At 42.1% G+C, this 22,493-nt stretch overlaps 2 protein-coding genes across 4 annotated transcripts; one reads left to right on the forward strand and one right to left on the reverse strand.

Moving 5' to 3' along the window:
* Window positions 1-4,159: 4,159 nt before the first annotated feature.
* Window positions 4,160-6,883, forward strand: LOC105460433 (protein ST7 homolog). 2 transcript variants are annotated; one of them, XM_011706889.1, is made up of 2 exons: window positions 4,160-5,126; window positions 5,467-6,883. In XM_011706889.1, the coding sequence occupies exons 1-2, from the start codon at window positions 4,703-4,705 to the stop codon at window positions 6,585-6,587; spliced, it is 1,545 nt and encodes a 514-aa protein (XP_011705191.1). In that variant the 5' UTR covers window positions 4,160-4,702; the 3' UTR covers window positions 6,588-6,883. The 2 variants fall into 2 exon arrangements, with proteins under 2 accessions (XP_011705191.1, XP_011705183.1); XM_011706881.1 differs by having other exon boundaries at window positions 4,161-5,135.
* A 224-nt stretch (window positions 6,884-7,107) lies between these two features.
* On the reverse strand, window positions 7,108-21,335 carry LOC105460445 (phosphatidylinositol 4-kinase beta). Of its 2 annotated transcripts, none has more exons than XM_011706905.1 (12): window positions 20,925-21,335; window positions 14,471-14,716; window positions 12,615-13,573; window positions 12,305-12,422; window positions 12,063-12,197; window positions 11,780-11,946; window positions 11,539-11,669; window positions 11,229-11,459; window positions 10,841-11,134; window positions 10,382-10,758; window positions 9,716-10,188; window positions 7,108-9,621 (listed from the first exon to the last, which is right to left on the reverse strand). In XM_011706905.1, the coding sequence occupies exons 2-12, from the start codon at window positions 14,650-14,652 to the stop codon at window positions 9,434-9,436; spliced, it is 3,255 nt and encodes a 1,084-aa protein (XP_011705207.1). In that variant the 5' UTR covers window positions 14,653-14,716; window positions 20,925-21,335; the 3' UTR covers window positions 7,108-9,433. The 2 variants fall into 2 exon arrangements, with proteins under 2 accessions (XP_011705207.1, XP_011705202.1); XM_011706900.1 differs by having other exon boundaries at window positions 20,291-21,335.
* Window positions 21,336-22,493: the final 1,158 nt, after the last annotated feature.

Here is a 22,493-nt window from a genome sequence, read left to right on the forward strand (position 1 = left end):
ATCCGTTCTCGAGTAATCTTGTCCACCGCTGAAAACTAGGCGCTCCAGGGCAACAGCTGCAGTTCCGCCATTTTAAAATATTTTCTAACAAAAAAAATTTGACATGTACTCCAAAACATGTACTAAATGATACCATTAATAGTTTTTAAATAAATTTTTATTTTGCTGTCGAAAAAAAAATCGTGAAAATGTCGTCATCTTTCGCGCTGCAAGTGTATATATATATAACCCCTTAATAAACATTACTTGTGCTATAATATTATAATGTTATAATATTATAATTATATTTATAACTTTATTTTTCTCATATTTTTTTTAAATATTCCTCTGATATTTTCAAGCATGCGTTTTAAGATACTTCAACTTTATTCATTGAATAAAAATATAATTATATTTTTTGAACCCAAACGTTATAATGTATTTTTCTTTTTAAAATTCATAATTTTCTCTTTCTAACGGTACTTAATTTTTTTTCATGAAGATATGATGATTCATGAAGATTTGTAGAACAAAGCACTCTTTCACATTTTTTAATAAAATTCTTGTTTTTAGACATAACGTTTAACATTGTTATCAAAACCTTTTTTTTCGCTTACAGATTTGGATTCTATAGAATTTGGCGTTAAAAAAAAATTAATTAAAATTTATTGAAATTTGCGGAATATACAACGAAAAAAGAAGTCTCAGGTCTAAAATACCCACAAAGTAGATTAGAATGATTTTTCATGGATTTAGTTGAAGGATAAGAGCATGGGCGAAGTGCCTATTTCGCTCGTCAAAATCACTATACAAGAGACCGATTTTCGAATCCGTTCTGTGCGAGCGCGAAGTGGTGCTGAGAGAATTCGGCGATCATATCCGCGATATAGATGTGAATTTTTTAATTGCGCTAATCGAAATCCCGATTTCTAGAGTCAAGAATCGAACGGAAAATTTCCATAGCCGGATCCACGAAATCCGTGAGGAAGAGAAGGAGGAGGGGGCGATATAAGCGCAGTTCCGGCTTGCTTTTCCACGTTGTCTGCTTCCAGGCGAATCGTGGCGAGATCCTAACGGTACCGGCTCGATCGGCGCGGCGCGGAGGCCGGCGGTGGGATGGGACGGAATGGGACGAGACGGCGGCGGTTACAGGAGGCGGCGGTTCAGTGACCGACCCACCGATCGACTGTACCACTATACGGAGGTACGGAGCTCGAGAAAGAGTACGCGTGTGGAAAAGGATGGCGGCGTATTATACACAAAGAAATTTCCCTTTTTCTTTCGGGAAAATATACATATCCATTATTATTGCCGATTACAGTAATAATGATTATAACAGTTTATTTTTGCGCGCGTATACAATATACAATTTGCAATCTGAACATTACGTGGAAGAGGAGGGAGTAATCGGGCTTAATTGAAAGTATATTTATATTTAGCATAAAAATAAGTAGGCACTACATCTCAAATAACTTCCTTAAACGTTTTCGGATTAAAAAATACGAGAATTTCGCATTTTGTATATCTATGTCATTCTTATTGTATTCAAGGATTTGGAAGAGGTACTTTACATTTTTCCTTCGAGGTACGTGGCCATGCGAAGCTGCATCTCCCGGATCGCGTTCCCTCTTTCGCCGAATAAATTGCGCGATTTCTTCCCTGTTTTATTCCGACACCTGCTTCCAAGTATTGCGTTTCGTTCTCGAGGGATAAACGAAGCGACGCAGCTGATCGCAGACTTTCTTTACTTTCCTTTGACGATGCGTGCAACGACGGCGGAAATATTGGCGACAAGCGAGATCGTCTGTGAAAATCATATCTTTTCATCGACAACGAGGACGACGTCGACGCGCAGGAAAATGTCACTCGAAGGCGAAGGGGAAGAAGGTAGGAAAACGCTCAGAGTCATAGTCAAACGTATTTAAATGCAGATGCACTTATCATGTTAAAGACGTCGCGGAGGAGGATGACGTCTCAACGCGAGCAAGCTGCGAGAATCTGAATATATGTCAGTGATCTATTTTCCGCAGTCAATTAAAGTCGAAGATGAATGATCTTAAAAGCATTAAACTGAGCTAGAGAGATTTCCTTGTGTAAAACCGATTATTCCTTGATTGTTACTAAATTACGTGCGGCTTTAAAGCCCCGTCTGCTTTCAGCTACACAAATACTTTCGTCAAAAATCATTTTATCGCGCTTCCGCATTTATCGCTATTTACTATTGCATGCCTCGCTTTTATCCGCCTTTTTATCGGCTTAGCCAAATAATTCAATCCTCTCCATCCGACGTACGGCTGAGAGAGAAATATTACCGCGGCGCGCTTTAAGAGTAGTTTTCCACATGGAATCCAAGGATGAATCAATCACCTATATTTATTAGCTAATTTTAGGATTAAAGTATAAAGTAAATATTCGTATTAAAGGATTCTGATATCGCGTTAGAAAAGAAGTTACGAAAAATTTAATGGGGCCGATTGTACATTCGCATCTCATTAGCCGGAATTTCCACAAATTTACGATAACAAAAATATCCTGAACAATAAAAGTGAGTATCACATAGCATTACGAGCATTGAGCGTCACCGAGTTCTCCCACGAGAAATTTCTTGACGAAGCGACCAGAAAAAGAAATCGAGCAACAACATTCTATTTTGAATGGACTATAAAGCGTTATACAGAGTGTTCCACAGGCAGCTTTAATTCCGACTCGCTTTCTATTTAACGAGAAATTCTCCGACTATTATAACTATACAATTGAATTCTCTTATGCGGGCATGCCATAAGAAATCATCATTTATCACATACATATCTGTCTTTGTCGCTTAACTTTAACTTGAAGCTCTATTAAGATTCGCTTGACATTATAATATCCAAAGGAGAGTGGTTTCATTATCCATATAAGTTCCTGAAGAACCATTTGGTTCGCTAATGAGCTTTGATCGTTTGCAAATCGACGAGCATTAATGTTTCGACATTTTCGCCAAAGAAAAATCGTCTTAGAGAATTAAGATCGCGAGACGTCCTGTATGCGCGCGGTAAACGTCTCGACGTTTCTTCGATAAGTGGGTTATTGGGACGAGCGAAGTGCTGGCGCTCGGGGGAAGGAAGAAAGACCTTCGAACGCGCGCGCAAGGATCCGCTGACGTTCGAGGCGTCATGTAAGATAACCGCGTGTCCGTAGTAACCTATTATCTGTCCACCATGCGCTTCCATTATTCCGGTTATCTGTACTCTTCCTCGTACTTACGTAACGCACATTCTCGTAAGCTTCAGCATTTCTATTCTGCTCGTGCAGAGATGGACAGATTTTTCTTGTCCTTGGATGAGGATTAACAGAAAGAAAGTTGCAACCTGCAATATTGGTGCACGTACATTTCGAAATATTCTCGCTACTTACGGATTAAATATTAACATTTATTATTACATTTATGTAATATTATATTAATAATTATAATTATCATGTACATATATTGCATTAATTAATCTTTAATACATTAACATTATAATATTTATTATACTAATTAAAATTGAATAAATTTAAATTGTTTTTGACCCTTGTGATATGATATTCTGTGAGAAAAAAATTTACCTCAGGTTTTTTGATTTTGTAATGCAATATAGCTTTTTCAATGTATCAATCTAATACTTTTATTTTTATCATAATTAATATTGTTTTAATTAACTAAATATTATTAAACAGCTTTTTAGTTCAAAAGATGAAATATATATGAAGTAAAATATATTAAATATATTTAAAATGCACGCGAAGTATAGAGACAAAGCTTAAAACTGTTTTTTTTATTATTTATTAATTTCTAAACATCCAAATATTTAAAACTATTTTTTATTAAAGAATAAAAATAGTGGAAAGTTTGAGATATAGTCATACCTGGCTTATATGTATATTCAGAATGCGCTCAATATGTTACCGCGTTAACAATAAGTCTTGAGCTTTTATACATATGTAACATAAACTACATACATACTAAATGCGCACTATCATTATAAGCGCATTCTGAATATGAGTTCCTATACTTCCTATATTTCTTATAAAGATTGCACGAGAGAAGAAACTAAGCATGAAAAAGACATAAAAAGTGAGCACTAGCTGCACTAGTCCATCAACCATCCAGCGCCATCTAATGACGAGCAAATAAACGCAAAGCGAGTGTATAATAAAACATGCTAATATGCTACCATCTATCGTCGTCATTAAATCTGCAATTAGACAGTCGGCAACAATAAAGAAACTCGAAAATTTCTCCTTTATCAACGTGACTTGATAAAGGAGACCGGTATCTTGCAGCGCGCCCTCTTCCTTTTCAACTTGATCCCCTTATCGACCGAAGAAGAAGCCAATTTACCTGGCCGTTTCGCGTGGAATGTTGTCAGCATTGAGCAGCATCAGAGCATCGTCGAAAATATTTACTACGCGCCGGGAGATGCGTGACGATGCACGCGTGCCGAGTCGTCGGATAGCCGGATCGTCCAGCAATTTTATCTTCGGCGTACGGGACGAGCTTACGGACGAAGTCGGATACGAAGTAGCGGCACGAGAGGAGAGCTCACGTGGAGTCTTGCTGTTAGCCACCGTGCTCCGGATGTCGCGCGCCGTGTGGTGAACAGCGGTGGAGCACTTGTGCCTGCTTGTGCCTCGCGACGACTCGCCTTCGAAAATCGCAACAGAGTCGCGCGCGGAGTTGTTTTCCCTCGAGCGAGCATAAATGGCACTGCTACTCACCATATCCAACATGTGGGACTCGACGCTGCTCCTGAACACCCTAACCCCAAAATTCTACGTCGCCCTCACCGGTACGTCGTCTCTCATCTCCGGCCTGATACTCATCTTCGAGTGGTGGTACTTCAGGAAGTACGGCACCTCGTTCATCGAGCAGGTGTCACTCAACCACATCTCGCCGTGGATCGGCGGCGGTGACAGCGCCAACGATGGCAATGGTACGAGCCTCACCTCCGGAGGCTCCTCGAGTCACCAGAATGTGCCCGAGTGCAAGGTCTGGCGCAATCCGATCAATCTTTTCAGAGGCGCGGAGTATCAGAGATTTTACTGGGCCACCAACAAGGAGCCCCTCACGTACTACGACATGAACTTGTCCGCACAGGACCATCAGACGTTCTTTACCTGCGAAGGTGATACTGGTACGATTCAAATGTACCAAAAAAAAAACCTAGCTTAGAAATATCTCGTTGATATTTTGTTAAGTTTTTCATAATTGATTTATGACATGTGTTTACTATATAAAAAATTTAAATATCCATTATAATGTAGACTGCGTTTCAATATTTACTGTCAGTGCTGATAACGCATGTGACTATGCTAAATATTTTCAGCACTGACAATAAATTAGAACACAATCTTAAGTTGGAAATGACAAAAATATTTGGATAATTGGAGACATTAATTCTGTCATTTTTGTTCTTAAGATATTTAAAGAGATGGATGAGCTGATAGAATACTCTTCTTTTACAGGTAAAGCAGAGTACGAGATTATGCAAACAGCTTGGAGAGAGCGCAATCCAGTAGTGAGAATACAAGCTGCACACAGTGCTCTCGATCGTAATCCCGATTGTGCGCCAGCTTATATTCTTCTCGCGGAGGAAGAGGCCACTACTATCGTCGAGGCGGAGAAGATCCTGAAGCAAGCCTTGAAAGTGGCCGAAAACAATTACAGGAAGTCACAGAATACCCAACACCAGGGATCCATAGCCGAGGCGATACACAGGAGGGATACAAATGTCTTGATCTACATCAAGAGAAGACTAGCGATGTGCGCGAGGAAATTAGGGAAGCTTAAGGAGGCGGTGAAGATGTTCCGCGATCTCACAAAGGAGGTACCGCCCATCATGAATGTCTTGAATATCCATGAGAACCTGATTGAGACCCTGCTGGAGATGCAGGCGTACGCGGACGTGCAGGCCGTGCTGGCCAAGTACGACGACATCAGCCTGCCGAAATCGGCGACCATTTGCTACACGGCGGCGCTGCTGAAGGCACGGCTGGTGGCGGACAAGTTCTCACCCGATATCGCCAGTAAACGCGGTCTGACCACCGCCGAGATGTCGGCGGTGGAGGCGATCCACCGGGCCGTAGAATTCAATCCTCATGTGCCCAAGTATCTCCTGGAAATGAAGCCGCTCATCCTCCCTCCTGAACACGTGCTGAAACGTGGTGACTCCGAAGCGATTGCATACGCGTTCTTTCACCTGGCACACTGGAAGCAGATAGAGGGTGCCCTGAATCTACTCCACTGTACGTGGGAAGGCACGTTCAGGATGTTGCCCTATCCGCTGGAGCGTGGTCATCTGTTTTACCCGTATCCAACGTGTACTGAATGTGCCGACCGGGAGCTCTTGCCGTCGTTCCACGACGTCAGTGTCTACCCGAAGAAGGAGCTGCCCTTCTTCATCCTCTTCACCGCCGGTCTGTGCTCGTTCACTGCACTGTTGGCCCTGTTGACTCATCAGTATCCGGACACCATGGGCGTAGTCGCCCGTTCGATGCTTGCCTGGGTCTCCCGTCCGTTTTATTATCTTCTTGACAAGCTGGCTATCTTGCCCTCTAACTTATTGCAGCAGCTCTCTAGAATATAAGGCTGTATTTCCACATATGATCTCCATTAACTTAAGAACTTATTGTGATACTCGCGATACTTATTGCTTTATTTCTATCATCTATCTCTGTAGGCGCCTGTATTAGGTATGTACGTAAATGTGTAAAAGTTCCAATTTACAATTTTGTCGTGACTGATGCATCACGATATCTTTGTAGCGACGATTGTGTTTACCGTTAAGTTCAAATCTATGGAACAATGATGAATATTAACAGCAACAATAAGAATTTTAGACAGTAACGTTTTCGTTACGCGTTATATATAATATATATATATAAATTAATAATATATATATGAATGTATAAAATACGAAATAATTATATATAATATGTATAATATACCAATATGTTATATAATATATATTACATATAATACATAACATTATATATATGTATATATATTATATGATATATTACTATATAATATAATGTACCAGTACTGATATGCGATTATACAAATTTACGCGAAACGGCAGTTGGGTGCTAAATAAATTCTCTTTGTTTTATCGCATTCGTATTTATTCAATGATGGATATTATCAGTAGCTTGTAGTGAGGTGAAAGATCAAGGCAAATCAGAGATCTTGACATTTCACGTGTCGATAGAACAGGAAGTAAGTTCGGGCACGTTCAATCGACCAAGGGGTGAAAGGGTGGATACCCCCTTCGCGTATCCCTCCGCAATCATTCTTACACAGCATAACAACGAGAATGTTAAAATCCCTCACATTATAATTACACGTATAATATATTATACAATTTTTACGAGAGCCCGCCGAAACCGGAAAATAAGGGACAACCAACGTGTCGAAGTATCGACGGATTAGTTTCGCATTCTCTCAATCATCCTATACTCGTTCCTGATTTCTGGTCTGCCTGTCTATCATGAGACGGTTATGATAAGAGAAGGAGAGACAGCGGGAGCGAGAGAGAAAGATATAAGACACTTGGAAGTCAGAGGGCCCAGGTCTCTCTGGTACTCCGGGCTGGCTCCAGCCGTAACTTTGATTTTGCTTCGAACATTCATCCTCGATTAAATTCTTAACTGATATAGTATAATAAGGTGATAAAATTTGTCATTTCATATATATGTACAATATCTCTTTATAGTTTATCTATATATATCTATATAATTTACTTAAACGGACATATGTACGTAAAACGTCACGCGAGGAATTACGATTAAATAATTATCTTCCGTACACAAGCTACAACGCTCCTCGCATTCACAGCTAATAGGAAGGGAAGGGAAGGGAAGGGAAGGGAAAGAGGAAGAGGGAATGAATGTTTACGTAATATAAGAACATGTAAAAACTTTCAAATGTGATCCTTAAGATTCGCTATAAGTATAATGCTTAGTTCCTAATTTAATACCGCGTGTACAATTAGATGTATTTATCGAAGAGTACTAATCTACGAAATAGGAAATATTTTGAGTATTCGCCTCCCGCGCTAATATCCGAGCCTATATTTTTTGTACGTAGCCTTCTCGCGCCAACTCGCCAGAATTGTTAGAATCCCCTCCCCGGGGATGCCGGAGATTCGCCGAAATTCCGCTCTACCATTTAGTAGGCTCTACTTTTTATTGCCGCGAATTATCTACGAAAGTCCACGCAGTGCTTCTCTCCATTCTTTTCCTTCGCTATTATATATACAAATTACAGATTGTCCGCTCCATGCTCAATCAGCTCCACGCTAACAGATTGCCACGTTAACACGTCACTTCACTGTGTCTATGTTTGATCGTCTCCATCACATTTCTCTACACAAATAAGGCACCTTTAACAAATTACGCTGTTTTATATAAGCTACACTCGATTTAACAGTCCAACGCGCTCAGTCAATGACGTCACGTCTGCGCTGCGACGATAGCTAATTCGCAATTTGTCAATCGAGGCATACGTAAACAACAGCAGTCTTAATGTATCGAACAAAAAACGTTATATATATGTATATATAGTGGATATATGTAATCAACTGGATATACCAAAATTCTCATAGATCATTTCCTTCTTTCATCTCCTAATTTCTCAAACGACGATAAATATTTTTAACTTTCAACGAAGCGCGCTCATATCCATCAACTAAGTCATGTTCTCTTAAGATATTCATATATTCCATTCATCTATCGAAGTTTCTTAATTTATCAAACATCGAGATCGCTTTGAATTCTGCTAAAAATATTTCGTATCGTTCTTGCCCACCAGAAAAGCAAGGAATAACGCCGAACTCAAAGAATAGCAATCTATCCAAATTCTATACGTTTAGCCTAATCGAGGCTATCTACATGTTCAGAAGGAAAGCGATTTTTCCACTCTAGAACGTCATTTGTGCTTGTGGAATGCTAGAAAACAGCGTTGTCCAACCGAAATTTCAGATCACGTGCCCAGAAAGAACTTTCCGTTTCCCTCCCTCGCTATCGTGCAATTGTTAATATGCAATTACAATTCTTTATTTACATATTGAAACTAATAGAAGCTGTTTCTCAAAATATAGCACAATTTAAGCAAAAAACGTTCACCGAAGAATTGAGGAAATATTTCTAACGCCAATTACAATCAACAGCAATACATAATTAAATCATGTCTTTTAACGTTACAGCATTTTTATCGCAACTTGTGATACGGAACAGTTTTCCCAACGTATATTGATTTGAATATATGTTTACTGGTTGGCACGCGACCGCCGATTGGTCAACAGAGTTATTAAATGTATGTAAAAATTGTGGAAGAACCACAACATATATCGGATCGGTGTCCCCTCTTTTAATATCGCGAAAAAGTTTTTAACCGAAATGCCACAGACAGAGAAGATTGTTAATCTTGATATTAAAGAGTACCGTTTGCGAAATATTGATATCGATCATAGAGTTTAGTGGACCACGAGTGAATGCTGCCTTCGACTAAATCCTCAACATGTCGACGCAATTGATCCTCCGTTAACGTGAGGTGGAACCTATTCTTGAGACCTTGAACAGTCGCCGCCCCACCACTGCGGAAGCACGGAAGCTGAGAGCCTGTGGGAAAAAAAATCGATGAAACCTACTATTCGAGGTACGTGGATTGAAAGAGCGCGCGAACAAACGTACGAACGCGGTCCCCACCACTTACCCGACAACATAATCTCAACGAGATTAACTATCTTCTCCATGTGCTTCCGTGCCGCAATTAAGCCTTGAAGAATGAGGCTCTTGAATTCCTCGAAGAGCTTGGACTGATTGCCACCCATCACCTCAACAAATTCCGGCGTCAGTTTAAACGGGCTGGTCTCGAAGCCGAGATTTCGCGGCGAGGTCGACAGAATAAATCCAAAGTCTATGTGAATCAGATGGCCGTCGCTGTGCAGCAGAATATTGCCATTGTGACGGTCTTTTACTTGAATGAGATAGCTGACCAGGCAATACGCGGCGCAGCTTTGAATGAAATTCCTCTGCGCCACGCGGAACGTCTCTGAGGTAGAAGGGCCGAACTCTCGTTCGAAATATTGGAAAAGTGTTAATTGGCACTGCTTCTTTACTTGGTGGAGCGAGACGGTGTTCAGGATAGGTTCGATCAGACCACTGTCGTTGGACAGACACAATATTCTGCAACAAAAATCAAATTATCATCCAAAAGCCGAATCATTGAATATTATTATATTAATATTAGCAAATTTAATATTGTATATTAACAAATTATGTACATATCAGCTAATAATTACTCATCTCAATAGAGAAGAGCATACAATTGACTTTTTTTCTCACAAGACGAAATGTTTCAATAGTAACTCGCACTTACTTGTACGGTCGTACCCAAAGGGGCACTTGTTCGTCTTGCCAAATCTTTTGCAACATTGAGAGCAGCTGCGAGGCGAGAAGTTCTTGTCTGAGATCATCGCCGCATTTCACAATTACCGCAAGTAATCTCCAAGATGCCAAATGCCCGTACGGGCTGGAAGCTCTTATGCGTCGTTGCTTCTGCTCCCAGGGCTCCTTGAGGACCGCCGCCGATGGATCCTCGGGATCGTGACTGAAAGTCGCACTCGGCGTAGCTGCCATTTCGCTCAATCTTCTCTTGATGTCGCCCGGTACAAAGATCGGCTCCCTGCTGTCGGACGATTCTTGACTCAGTTGCGATATGGTATCCCGATCTTTTGGCTTGCGAAGCTGTAAATACTGAAACGAAAGCAAATGGAAAAGTTAGAATATGAAATTAGAATTAGAGAAATATATAAGGCCGCTCGAACAAAGTATATACCTGCTGCGTGATCTCGTCGTCTTCCTGACTCCAACAATCATTAGGATCGTCATCGGGGAAACTAAATGCCACATCTGTATTCCTAACAGAGTAAGGCGAGATATTTTTTACGGGGGTTTGTCGCACCGCCGAGTTCTGTTGACTATCTGAAGTGGATATGTTGGACTGCTCGCCGCCCGTTAAGTTTTCCTCAGACTTAGTGTGCCTCAACGAACTGCCCATTATTTTCGTCGGCACAGGCGATGTATATAAATCCTCCACCTCTAATACCTCCATATATATAATATAAGGTGCCTAGAATAGTACCAATATAGACATCAAAATGACGATTTTTTGCATTAGTTTTAAGAAAGTGAAACGCGAAATGTCTATGTACATATATATATACCTTGTCCTTGCTGTTAAGAACGGCAGCGTATTGTGGCGGGACTCGCACGATATGATGCGGTATCGTACTGTGCAGAGGAAGCCACACCCTCGCAGGGAGATTCAAATTAAGCGTATTGAGCTCCGCCACTAATTGAACGGTTTTACTTTCCTTTGTTGGGATAGTCCCGAGCAATTTACCAATTGATATTAGAGCTTGAATAAATTCGAGTTCTGGCGCGAGTCGCGGTGCCTGCAGGCGTAAAAGATATATACATATTAAAGCTTCAAGTACAACGCCTGCTACTCTTTCGGACAAGATAATGACTTACGTTGCAAAAACAATCGGTTTTTTGGCCTCGCAAATCGTTCACCACACCTTGGCAGGAATAGAAGCAGGTACAGCCGTTGTCAAACGCTCGACCAGAGCTCAGGTCCCCAAGACTTACTTTATTTATTATACCTTTTGAAAAGTATTATTGAATGATCATTAAAACAGTCATTGTAAAAATAATTCGGTATTGTTTTACAATTTACTATTTTAAAGATGCATGTTAGTTTGTGAATAGTTACCGGAATGACTACGGCGTATAGTCTGGAACAATCCAGTAGCGTCGGACTGAGATCTTTGGTGGGTTTTCTTATTCGGCGACGTAAGATTTTGCGTCGAGGGCAATGGTGATGGCGCAGGAACTTGCAAGCCAGCGACACGCTGCTTTCGACCCTCATTTCCCTTTGGCCTAAAATATTGCATGTATTCACTATTAGATAAATTTGTTTTGTTTTCACATACGATTGTTCCTGAGTCAATAATCGGTAAAAAATTTCCTTTTTTTTTTTTGCTTAATGATCCTACCTGAGTTCATCTGACAGGATAAGATTTTTCAATTTGGTCCCATGAGACTTCTTCTTTGACGGCAAATGAGCATCAGAACTGTAAGCGTCTAGCAGCCAAGCACATTTTAATGAAAAATCTGCTGACTGTCTACATCTGCAAAGCAATTGATTCGTTTAATTTCAATTCATTCAAATCTTAACGCTGCAATTGATAAAGTGCATCAATCAAGCGATCTTTTAATAAGCGAATCCTATATTTACCTATGGACGAGATATGGATAAAGAACTTCTGTTACATCGTGAAGTTGTATATACATCACAACTAACTGCGGTAAATAAAAGTCCACATCGTTATCCGGAAAACTGAACATCTTGTTACCTACAAAATACGTCACATATCGTATTTATCTTCAAGATGTATATCATTAAAAAATTGTCACTTCGTAAAATTTCTATCGATCGATATTTGGAAACTCATATGTTTTAATTTGATGATTTAATTTTAAATAGTATACATTATTCGAATGTAATACGTATAAAAAATTAATTTTCTTTTTGATGTTTACTTTACCTAGATAACTCTGAACGCCGGGTTCTTTGGAATTGAACAGATAGGATATAGCCATAGACATGTCAAATATTTGACTCTCGAAGAGTCGCAGTAGACAGCCTTCCGAGGGTTTCGGCTGCTTCGTCTCTTGCTTCTGCCGACGGACAGCGTCCGATTGCTTCTTCACCGTCTCAACTTCTTGTTGCTGCGTTGCAGTTGTGCCGCAGCAAAGGGTCATGGCCGCTCCGGCCAATTCGCTCTGGCTCGTATCGGCCACGGACGGCGGTGACGACATCTGCATAGCGCCTTGGTAGATATCGACGCACTCTTGATGCTGATAGTCAAGTTGACCATCGCTACCGCGTTCTCGCACATTCACGTTTGATCGTGGTTCCTGCGAGCAATATTCGTCACCGTTCGCGTCGTCGCACCGAGAACGGTCACCGTTGGTCTCGCTCTCGGGAGACACGGGAGACGCTGGACTGTCACTGAGACGCGTGGACAGTTCTATGGGCGACACCGGCACTGACATCGACACCGACACTAGACCGGCACTGTTCTCCATACCGTCCACCGCATCGACCGAATACACGTCACCCGGTTGCGACACGGACGATTCGAGGCTCTCGCGACTGTGCAGATGATCCACGCTGGACTCACGAGTGGCGGGCGCGTTCGTGGCATCGCTCGAGCCGCTGTCGGAGCCGCACAGGATGCCGGAGTCGTCGGAACCGAGACTGGCCAGGTCCTCGCGTTCTCGCGCGGTACGCGCGCTCTTTCCGCATGGCCCCGAGGACGACGATGACACCGTCGTCGTCTTAGAGACCGACGAAGGTGCAGGATTCTCGCATTCCGGACTCGGCGTAACGTCCACCTCTGGGATCCGTTGTAGCGCGGAATCCAAACTCCGATTTCTATGATGGTGGGTCAACGTCGTTGCGGTCGCCTGAGGCACCGGCGGTAGTAGGATACCCATTGATCTAGAAATAACAATCGATAGCTTTATAATTGATAATCAAGATATTCCCTCGAGCGATACGCTATACATAGATTGCTTCGAATTTTGCAAATGTGCTCTTAATTTTTTAATATAGGTATAAAAAAGAAGGTAAAAATATAAAGTGTTTTAGTTTTTTTTCAGAGAAATATGTTTTATATGACGACTTATATAATTAGTGTATATTTGTTTAATTTCTCTTCTATCTTATCTCATATATGTCATGTTAGTTATCAATATATCCTTCTCTCTTTAATATTATATTGTTTAATGCTTTAAACATTGTATTATTGCGTTTTTTTTCTTAAATTCTTAATACTAAATACTTTTTGTATTTTTTCCTTCTTATTTTACGTTACAAAAAATTTATATTTTGTAAATTCTCTACGTTATTAGAGTAATAAACTTTATTATTTTATAGGAAACATTTAAATTAAACTCTTATATAAATTTATCCTTCGATAAAGATTTTTTTCTCGGCCAAAGAAAATTGCGTGCACAAAACATTAGCTAGCTCCAGTTTCTGCAGTTGGCGGCTGCGAAAGCGCGACCAATAAAGAAAACATGTAGATACGACAGGGCCGCGCGCGATTACTCGTTGCGGTCATTATTAATATTGATGACGCCGTCGCCGCCCCGTCGTCAATTTAAATATCTCTGCTTGTATTCCTCCGATTTATATACAACGTATAACTTCCAACTCGTATCGTCAACTCCGACGTCGTGGACGTCGGTCGCATACGCGAGGCAAATTTACGATCGCTTTTATTCAACAAGTGCCAGGAAACGTCGGAGGCGCGCGCCAGACGTGTCGCAAATAGCTCGCGCGTGTGCCGCGGAACGACCTCGCCGCGAGTATTCGCGGGATCGAAGCGGATACCTGAAGTCCAAACTGTGGTTTCGTTGATGCGTGGTCAGTCTGCTGCGTGGACTGATCGACGGATTCGGCCGACCGTGCACGAGAGGAACATTACAGCTGGCCAGTTTGTGCCGTTTGATGTGTGTCACGCTTTCCTGGCGCGTAGGTCCACCAGTCGGCGTCACTGCCACCACTTCGCTCATATTAGAGTCGAGTACGAGCACCGGCTCGGCTAACAGTCATCTGCTGGCCATGCTGGGGCTTCACCTGCAAAACACGAGAACCTGAATCAGCGGCGTCTCTAGTTTCTCGAACATCGGAAGCACGCGTAACGTTCCTTCGTGTTAAAAAAAAAGATTCTAGTATATTAGGTGTAAAAAAATATGGAAAAAAACAATTTTATTACATATCCAGACTACGTTATATTTATGTATAATATATCTAAGCATCACACATGTAGCAAAATGTATAACTATGCTGCGCTTCTTCATTATGATTTTAAAGCGATTTTTCGATAATTGTACGACAATTGTATACGGCATAGATGTATCATAACAAATGGTGCTAATTAATATTAAATGTGACTCCAATGAGGGTCAGGTAATAATGTGGGAAGAGCGAGAGCGGACGAGAGGAAAGTTAAACGGTTCGCGCGATTGCAAGGCTATTCGCACGAAAAGTTTGAGCGTATAGAGAAATTCGAGAGACGAGATGTATTTCCGGTATTCGCATTATTTTTGGAAGCGTAAGATGATAACGGCGAATGATATCATTTTTCGCGTCGCAATCTCGAGCGCTCGCGGCACGGATGCCGCGCACATAACTCGTAATGTCAATGACGATCGCTCGGCACGAGAAGAACACGCTCGGATAACGCACGTCCCGATCCCGTTATCAGGCCGTGTCTGTCAAATATTGCGATAAGGAAATCGGTATCTCGAATCGGAGAGAGCGCGTGTATCTTTTAATTAATACGACAGAGGATCACCGTTTTGCGCGCAACACTGGGATATTAGATATAATTGGTTATATAACGTGTCGGTATCACATAAAAAGAATCTGCACGCGGGAGCAGCCGCAAAACCGCGCGAGCGACCGGAAATCGCGCATCTGTCTGGAAGGCCAATCGCGCCGTTTTTAGTGTCTAGATAAGACGCGAAATTAGAACTTCCTTTCGAGAAATAAGAACTCGCGTCGATGTGAATTTCGTTGATGCACAGACGTCGTTTCAAGTACGGTACTTATTCAAACCGTTCGGAAACCCGTAATTTTCTGCAAACGGCGGAAAGTGAAGAAAATCCGAAATCACAAATTCTTGAAAAGTCTATAGCTTTGCAATATGTAATCCTGACGTATTCTTTGAATATGAATGTAAGGCACTTGTAAAATAAATTTCTTTTCATAAAAGCCATCAAAAAAATATTAACAGTAAATCGGCATCATCGAAACTAACCATATGTTATATCAACTAATTATAAAGATTTAAACGTATATATATAAAACGCATTTAAATGCACGTAGGCAACAATTGGAAGAAAGGTCGACAAAAAGGTCGCCGTTTAATATTCGCGCTGCAACGGTAACGAATCGAAAAAGTCACGATACCGCAATACAGACGCGTAGAAAGTGCGGCTTTTTATCAATTCGAACACTTTCTAGGATCTTCCTGGCGCGGTATAACGCGCACCGTTCTACGCACAATTATCCCGCGGGTAAATAAACGCGAGTACAAAAGACGATGCAATATTCCCGGTTAGTTACGTAGCAGTTACATGACGAACAAACGCCTCGAGGAGAAAATAAACTGCCTCATTCTCGAAACTTTTCTGCATCGAACGCGAGTACCGCGTATTACGCTTTGAAGCTACGTAAAAAAAAAAACCGCTTCGATCAATGACTTTTCGTAATTAATTCTCGATCCTTGATATTTTAATGATTTGATATTCAATGCTCAAGTGAATGTATGTTCCTGAAGCTTGCGAAAACTCGCCAAACGAGTCGAGACTCATTGAGTTTCGCAATCCATATGGAACGAAATTGGGAGACGCTGCGAGAAGCTCGCGGTAGTCGAAAAAAGCATTAAAACTCTAAACTCCGACAAGCGCTTCAAAATAATCCTCCTAATTGTGCGCAAACGTGCCGTCAATGAAGCTAACTGTCTATTAACCGATATTTCTTCACCCGAGGGTCCCGTCTCGGTTACGGGTGAAGCGTTATCTGCCGAATAACGAGTGAGTCTCTCATTCTCTTTATACCCGTCAAAACAACGAACACGAATTACTTTTCGCGCGACAAAAAAAAAGAATTGTGATATTTGAAAGATTGAGGCGCGGGTGTCACGATGCGGAACCGTGGTTTCTATCTCGACACACGGATCGGTTGCGCGCGTTGCAAAATCCGCCGACTTGAAACTCGCGACATGCGTGGTATCATGTGCTTTCACCGATCTGCTTCGGTGCCGGCGCATACTCGACGTTATACGAATGTGTACGCTCCGAGTTCCAAAATTGTGATGTAAACAGAGTAAACGATCCCGGATCGCAAGTAGTATCTGGATACTACCTCTTGTCTCCTTGTTTGAATTTATTTATCGCGGTACAATTACAATTTTATAAGAGCATTAAAAGCGCCAAACATGTCCCAACGTAATCAATGTAATAAAAAAATAACAAGTGTACGGAAGTTAAATCAATATGTACACACACACACATACACACTTATGTCTACTCTGTGTTATATATATATTTCTCATTCCGGTTGATATTTGAACTGGTCCATTCGCGACCGTTCACTCACCGAGGCCGGATATCGACACGTTACATCGAAGCGAATCATACGTATCTTAATGGACTTTCAGTATCTACAATTATTACATTAAATTTTATAATCATCGGGTCTCCTTACAAGATCGAATATCTCGCGATAAAGGATTAATTTAATTGATTTATTTATATTATTTCTACGTCAATCTCCATATGGGAATAATTTAGAAATTTTTATTTGCCTCATGGCGATATCGAAAGAGAAATTTAATGTCCTGCAGTTGAAAGATCAATTTCCTGAATCACGATAGCTATAGTTGCTGCTCGATCTCTTTACGATCGTCGTGCCACATCAACACATTATATTCTCGGATAAAAGGGAGGCACCGGTTTTTTTCTTTTCTTTAACGGCTATCCCCGCACGGCATGAACGCGGAGGCGTGAATACGGCTCGTTACGCGAATTGCGATGATCTAATCGCTTCGATGATCTAATAATCGGCGTCGGTGGCCCTATAGCGACTTTGACGACTTTTGGAAGTGCGATTGTACGCGCGGGCGCGTTTTCGCACGCGTAGGCTGAAAACCCGCGACTAGAAAGTCGTACGCACGACGAAACTTCGCGAGACGGCGATTCGAACATTTCCTTTTATAAAAGGCTTTTGGCGAAGCGAAGGGCGCAACGCGCTCGCGGAAGAGAGGCTCGTGGAACGCCATAGTCGCGAGGCGAAACAATGTTCCACGTGCGATTTACGTAAAGCAGATTGCGAACGCAAAACAATGCAAAATCTGATAGCCCCGAACGAATGAAAGATCTCGCACAGTTAAGGAGGTAATCTAATGGGAAAGAGCGCAATCGAAAACCTCCGATCTAAACGTCTCTGTAAAAAAAAAAAAAAAACAAATTTGGAATCTTCTATACGTTTCAACAAACTATTTAAACCCTGATTCACGAGTTATTTGCGGATTTGATGAATCCGAACATTTTTTCTCGATTATGCGGCCAAATCTATGGCGCATAGCGTTGTGAAAAATTGTTTATAACAAACGTTTCTCACAACTTTATGTGACTTTAAATTACATAATCTTATTCCTTGGATTTTGACCTTTAAAATGAAAAAAATTGTTTAATTACGTTAATTTTAAGCAAAGAAAATACATTAATCTAAAGTTTTATCGAGTACTGGAGTGCAATTAAGGAGATTTCAATTAAGGAAATTTCGTGAGTGAGTACCGATTAGGGTTAAAGTTATTAAACTAGGATTTTGAACCGACAGGAACAACATTCGCAATTTGTGCCCAATTTTCGATATTCAAGCTGTTCAAGTTATATTTGTTGAATGCACGTATATCTTTTTTTGCGAAATGAAACGCATAGGAAATCGCTAAGACACCTCGCAATGTTCCATCGATCGGTCATTTGTTTAGTTAAATTCTAATTAGTTAGAATTTCTTGAAGCGCGATGCACATCTCCATAAGTCTGTCTATCCGTCTGGCCCCATGACATTTCTGACGGCCTCCGCGAAACTTGAACGTCAACGTCGCGAGACCTCGAGCAGCAGCATGAGTGGAACTTTTCCGAGTCATCCGCGACAAGTCTTTAATGTGGATCTTGGAGCAAGATTAAAATTCATGGAATTTCTTGTTTTTAAAATACGGTGTGTATCTGCAACATCCAATGTCCGATTGCGTTGGGCAACCAACGCATGTAAATTATACGTGTCGTTTTCAATTATCGCTGCCGCTACCATTCATCGTGCACGTGACACTGACTATTTATCATATCCGAAACATACTATCGTAAAGCCAATTCTAGAAGCCTACTGCTGTGTTTTCATTAAGCGAGACCAACCGTCTGAATGTAATTATCAAGCAGAACAGTATATTAAGTCTACATTAGGTAAATCTAATCGTCGATCATGTGATGGATATAATCTCAGTGAGTTTAATTTTCGACGCTACGTCAATTGTCGTAAAATTGTCGCTATGAGTAAACACACTATTTTCGGTAATGAAATCTGAATTTAGGTTACTCCAATAAAAAATGTATATATATATCGCTATAAATGCATATGTATATATTTGCTACAACTAAAAAATTAAGTTTTTTTTTTAGAAAATGAATGAATGTTTTGAATCATTAAAATTTTATAATATTAAATTTGAAGTGCAATCTTGGTGTAACCATTAATTGTAGAGGAATAAAAGTATGTTTTTCTCCTTTTCCTTATGTTGTCTTTCTCGTTTAACTCAAATAACTCAAAAATGACATTTTTTAGTTAAGTTGTGCTGCAAATGAGCAATACACATATGTGTGTAAATTTGAATTATTTTAAACGTGTAGATTACTATGTGTAGATATATAGACATAATCAAGACGTAATATCTTTGGTATTGTGATAAATGTGTGACATTAACGAATATATTCCTAACAAATACGATTTAAAAGGTCCCTTAAGGAAAAAAACAAATATGCGACAGATTAACAGATTACGCACGCACACTAAAAGATCATTTTCGCGTGTCGCGTCGTATCGAAATCACGCGGCTCGCAATTTCCGACTGATCATCGTTAACGAGTTATAATCGTCGCACGCTCTTTTCCCGCTACGCAGAATCCGCGACGGCGATCTTTTGCGATTTCGATCTATGCGCTGCACCGCCTCTCCGTCTCGCCGCGCCGCGCGAGCGTCTCCTGGCACCACCGCCGTGCTGCTCCGCTCCGCACCGCGCCGCTCCGCTTCGCGCCGCTCGCTCGCTCGCTCGCTCGCGCAGCGAGATGGGTGTGCCATGTTCGCGAGAGCGAGCTTCCTGTCGATCCTGTGCGTGTTGACAGAACATTGGAAAATCCACACCCCCGTTGCCGGTCGCTGTCGCGCCGTCCTTCGTGACGGAATCAATTGCCCTCGCCGCGCCTCGCCTCGCCTCGCCTCGCCTCGTCGTGTCGCACCGCACCGCGGCGCGACGCAACACGACACGACGACACGACGCGAAGCAAAGCGACGCGACGCGACGCGGCGCGGCGCAGCGCGACGTAAACGTCAACGTCGACGTCGACGTCAATTTATTTGGCACTCACCTCGCGCTCGAATCCGGGATTCCGAGCTACGATGCTACCGACGACATACCTCGGCCTGCCGCCGTTCGATCTTGGCCGTCTAGGCGGGTCGAGTTTCACGGCGACGACGCGTGGGGACGTGTTCGCCGCGGCCGGGACGGAGTGCGAACGAGACGGACGGAGAAGAAGAGAAGTGACGTCCCGTCGTCGTCAATTGTATCTTCCTTTCGTGTAGAAACGCGAGCACGAGTACGCGGGTACGAGGCACTAGACACCGCGGCACACACGCTCGTCGCCCATCCTCTTTCCCCGCCGCGCCGCGCGCACTTGGCTCGTAATGGCAGCGACGATCGGGGCAGTTCCGGGGCAGTTCACGCACGCATGCAGGTAGACAGGCAGACACGCAGGTCAGGATAGGCACGCACGTACGACGTTTCCCGTGCTTCGTTTCTCGGCTGCTCCGCCGGCTACGCCCAACAACGCGCGTCGATCGCGGCTCCGTCGCGGGCGCGATGCGCGCGATGCATCGCGCGGGGGACAACCGTCGACGAGCGGATCGGAGGAAACGGAGCGACGGTGCGCCCGACGGCGGCGACGCTCGGTCGACTTGGTTAACCCGCGTCGAAAGGAAGGAGCGTTATCGCTCGGACTGTACCGAAACAACGCTGCAAAACGATGACTGCGGGACGACGATGACGATGACGACGAGTCGCTTATCCACACCACCAAACCCCGACGTTGTTGTCCGTCGCACGACGCATTGAGCACTGACTCGGCGGCGCACTGCTGCCAACGCGGCGGACGTGAACTCTGGCCGGCCTGAATCACGACGGCTGCGCTCGACGCCAGGAACGTGCCTAGCGCGGCCGCGAACCCCTCGTAATCCTCGTAGGTATAAGCCGACGACGGCGCGGGGCTTTTTGATTCTTGAAACCGGGAGAAACGCCCCGTTTAAACGACGTGTCCGTTGATGCGCGTTCTAAATTACGCGCATGTTACAAAACAATAACTCACCTCGTTGAAATAAAGAAAAGACGATAAGGCGTTTTAGCAATTATCTGCCGATAAAGGCAGATAATAATTCTTTCTTATCGGTTCTTACTATGAAATTATTTTCGAAATAAATATTTTTACATGGCTATTTCTTTATTTTACATTTTTAATATAAATTTCTTAAACAAAATATGTGTAAATGTCAAGGAAGGTTTTAAAACTAACTCATGTTTAAATTTAATTCAATTTAAATGGAATGTGACTCATCCGCTTTCATCTTAAAAGCGTAATCCACTGATAACAAAATATATTCCTGTTTCGTTTGATGTGAAACGCTCGATTTGATTCATTCATTCGGCGCCGCTGATGAGAACCAATGCGAGCAGATGCAGAGTCCCTTTCGACGCGCGTGAAAATTCCATACTCTAATTATATTGCTCACATTCACGACCCGGACCCCAATCGTCGTAAATTTAAATGATCATAACTAAAAGATAGAGGGAGACGAGTGAGAGAGCAAGAGGAAAACATAACGATTCTATTGAGAGCCTCTCTTACGTAATAACAAGTGATTTTATCGCCTTCTGGGGAGGCGTACATAATTCCGCGACGATGGCCATTATATCACAGCGCTGGCAATACCTACTTGGTAGCGTATTGACATCGTTTCATCCCATTGTCACTCTACTCCAGCATTGTTCGGCGCCCGAGACTCGGTGTTGACGGTGCTGAAATGTGAGCCGCCCGCTATCAACCGAACGGGATGACAACATCAAAGATAAGAAAACGTCAAGCTATCGTGCAGTCATATACGTCTTGAAAAGACTCGGCTTAATTGGTGTTCGTCTTTGTGACGAAAAGATGCAAGGCGGAAATCGTGTATCGCAAAACGCGATTGAAAAACAGAAACATCGATTTGTAATATAATGATAATGTTAATGATGAACATCGCTTCCCAAATGTGGTCGCCTGAAAATTAGCTTATCTCTGATAAACGTGAATTCAATGTTCTAGATTCGTATCGTATTCGGAGATAATAAACATACGATGCGAAATGTCGATACGAGATATAATAAATCATAAAATTTTCCAAATTTTTTCTTGTGTTATATACACGAATCTTGAGTTGAACGATACGGATTTTTTGATACACGTGAATTTGATTTTGAGAAAGATTTGAAAAACGCTCTTTTTATTTCCTAAAGGATTTTTTGCTTTAAGTGAATAATTT

Source organism: Wasmannia auropunctata, unplaced genomic scaffold, assembly GCF_000956235.1.
Source record: "Wasmannia auropunctata unplaced genomic scaffold, wasmannia.A_1.0 LD336101.1, whole genome shotgun sequence".
NCBI lineage: Eukaryota > Metazoa > Arthropoda > Insecta > Hymenoptera > Formicidae > Wasmannia > Wasmannia auropunctata.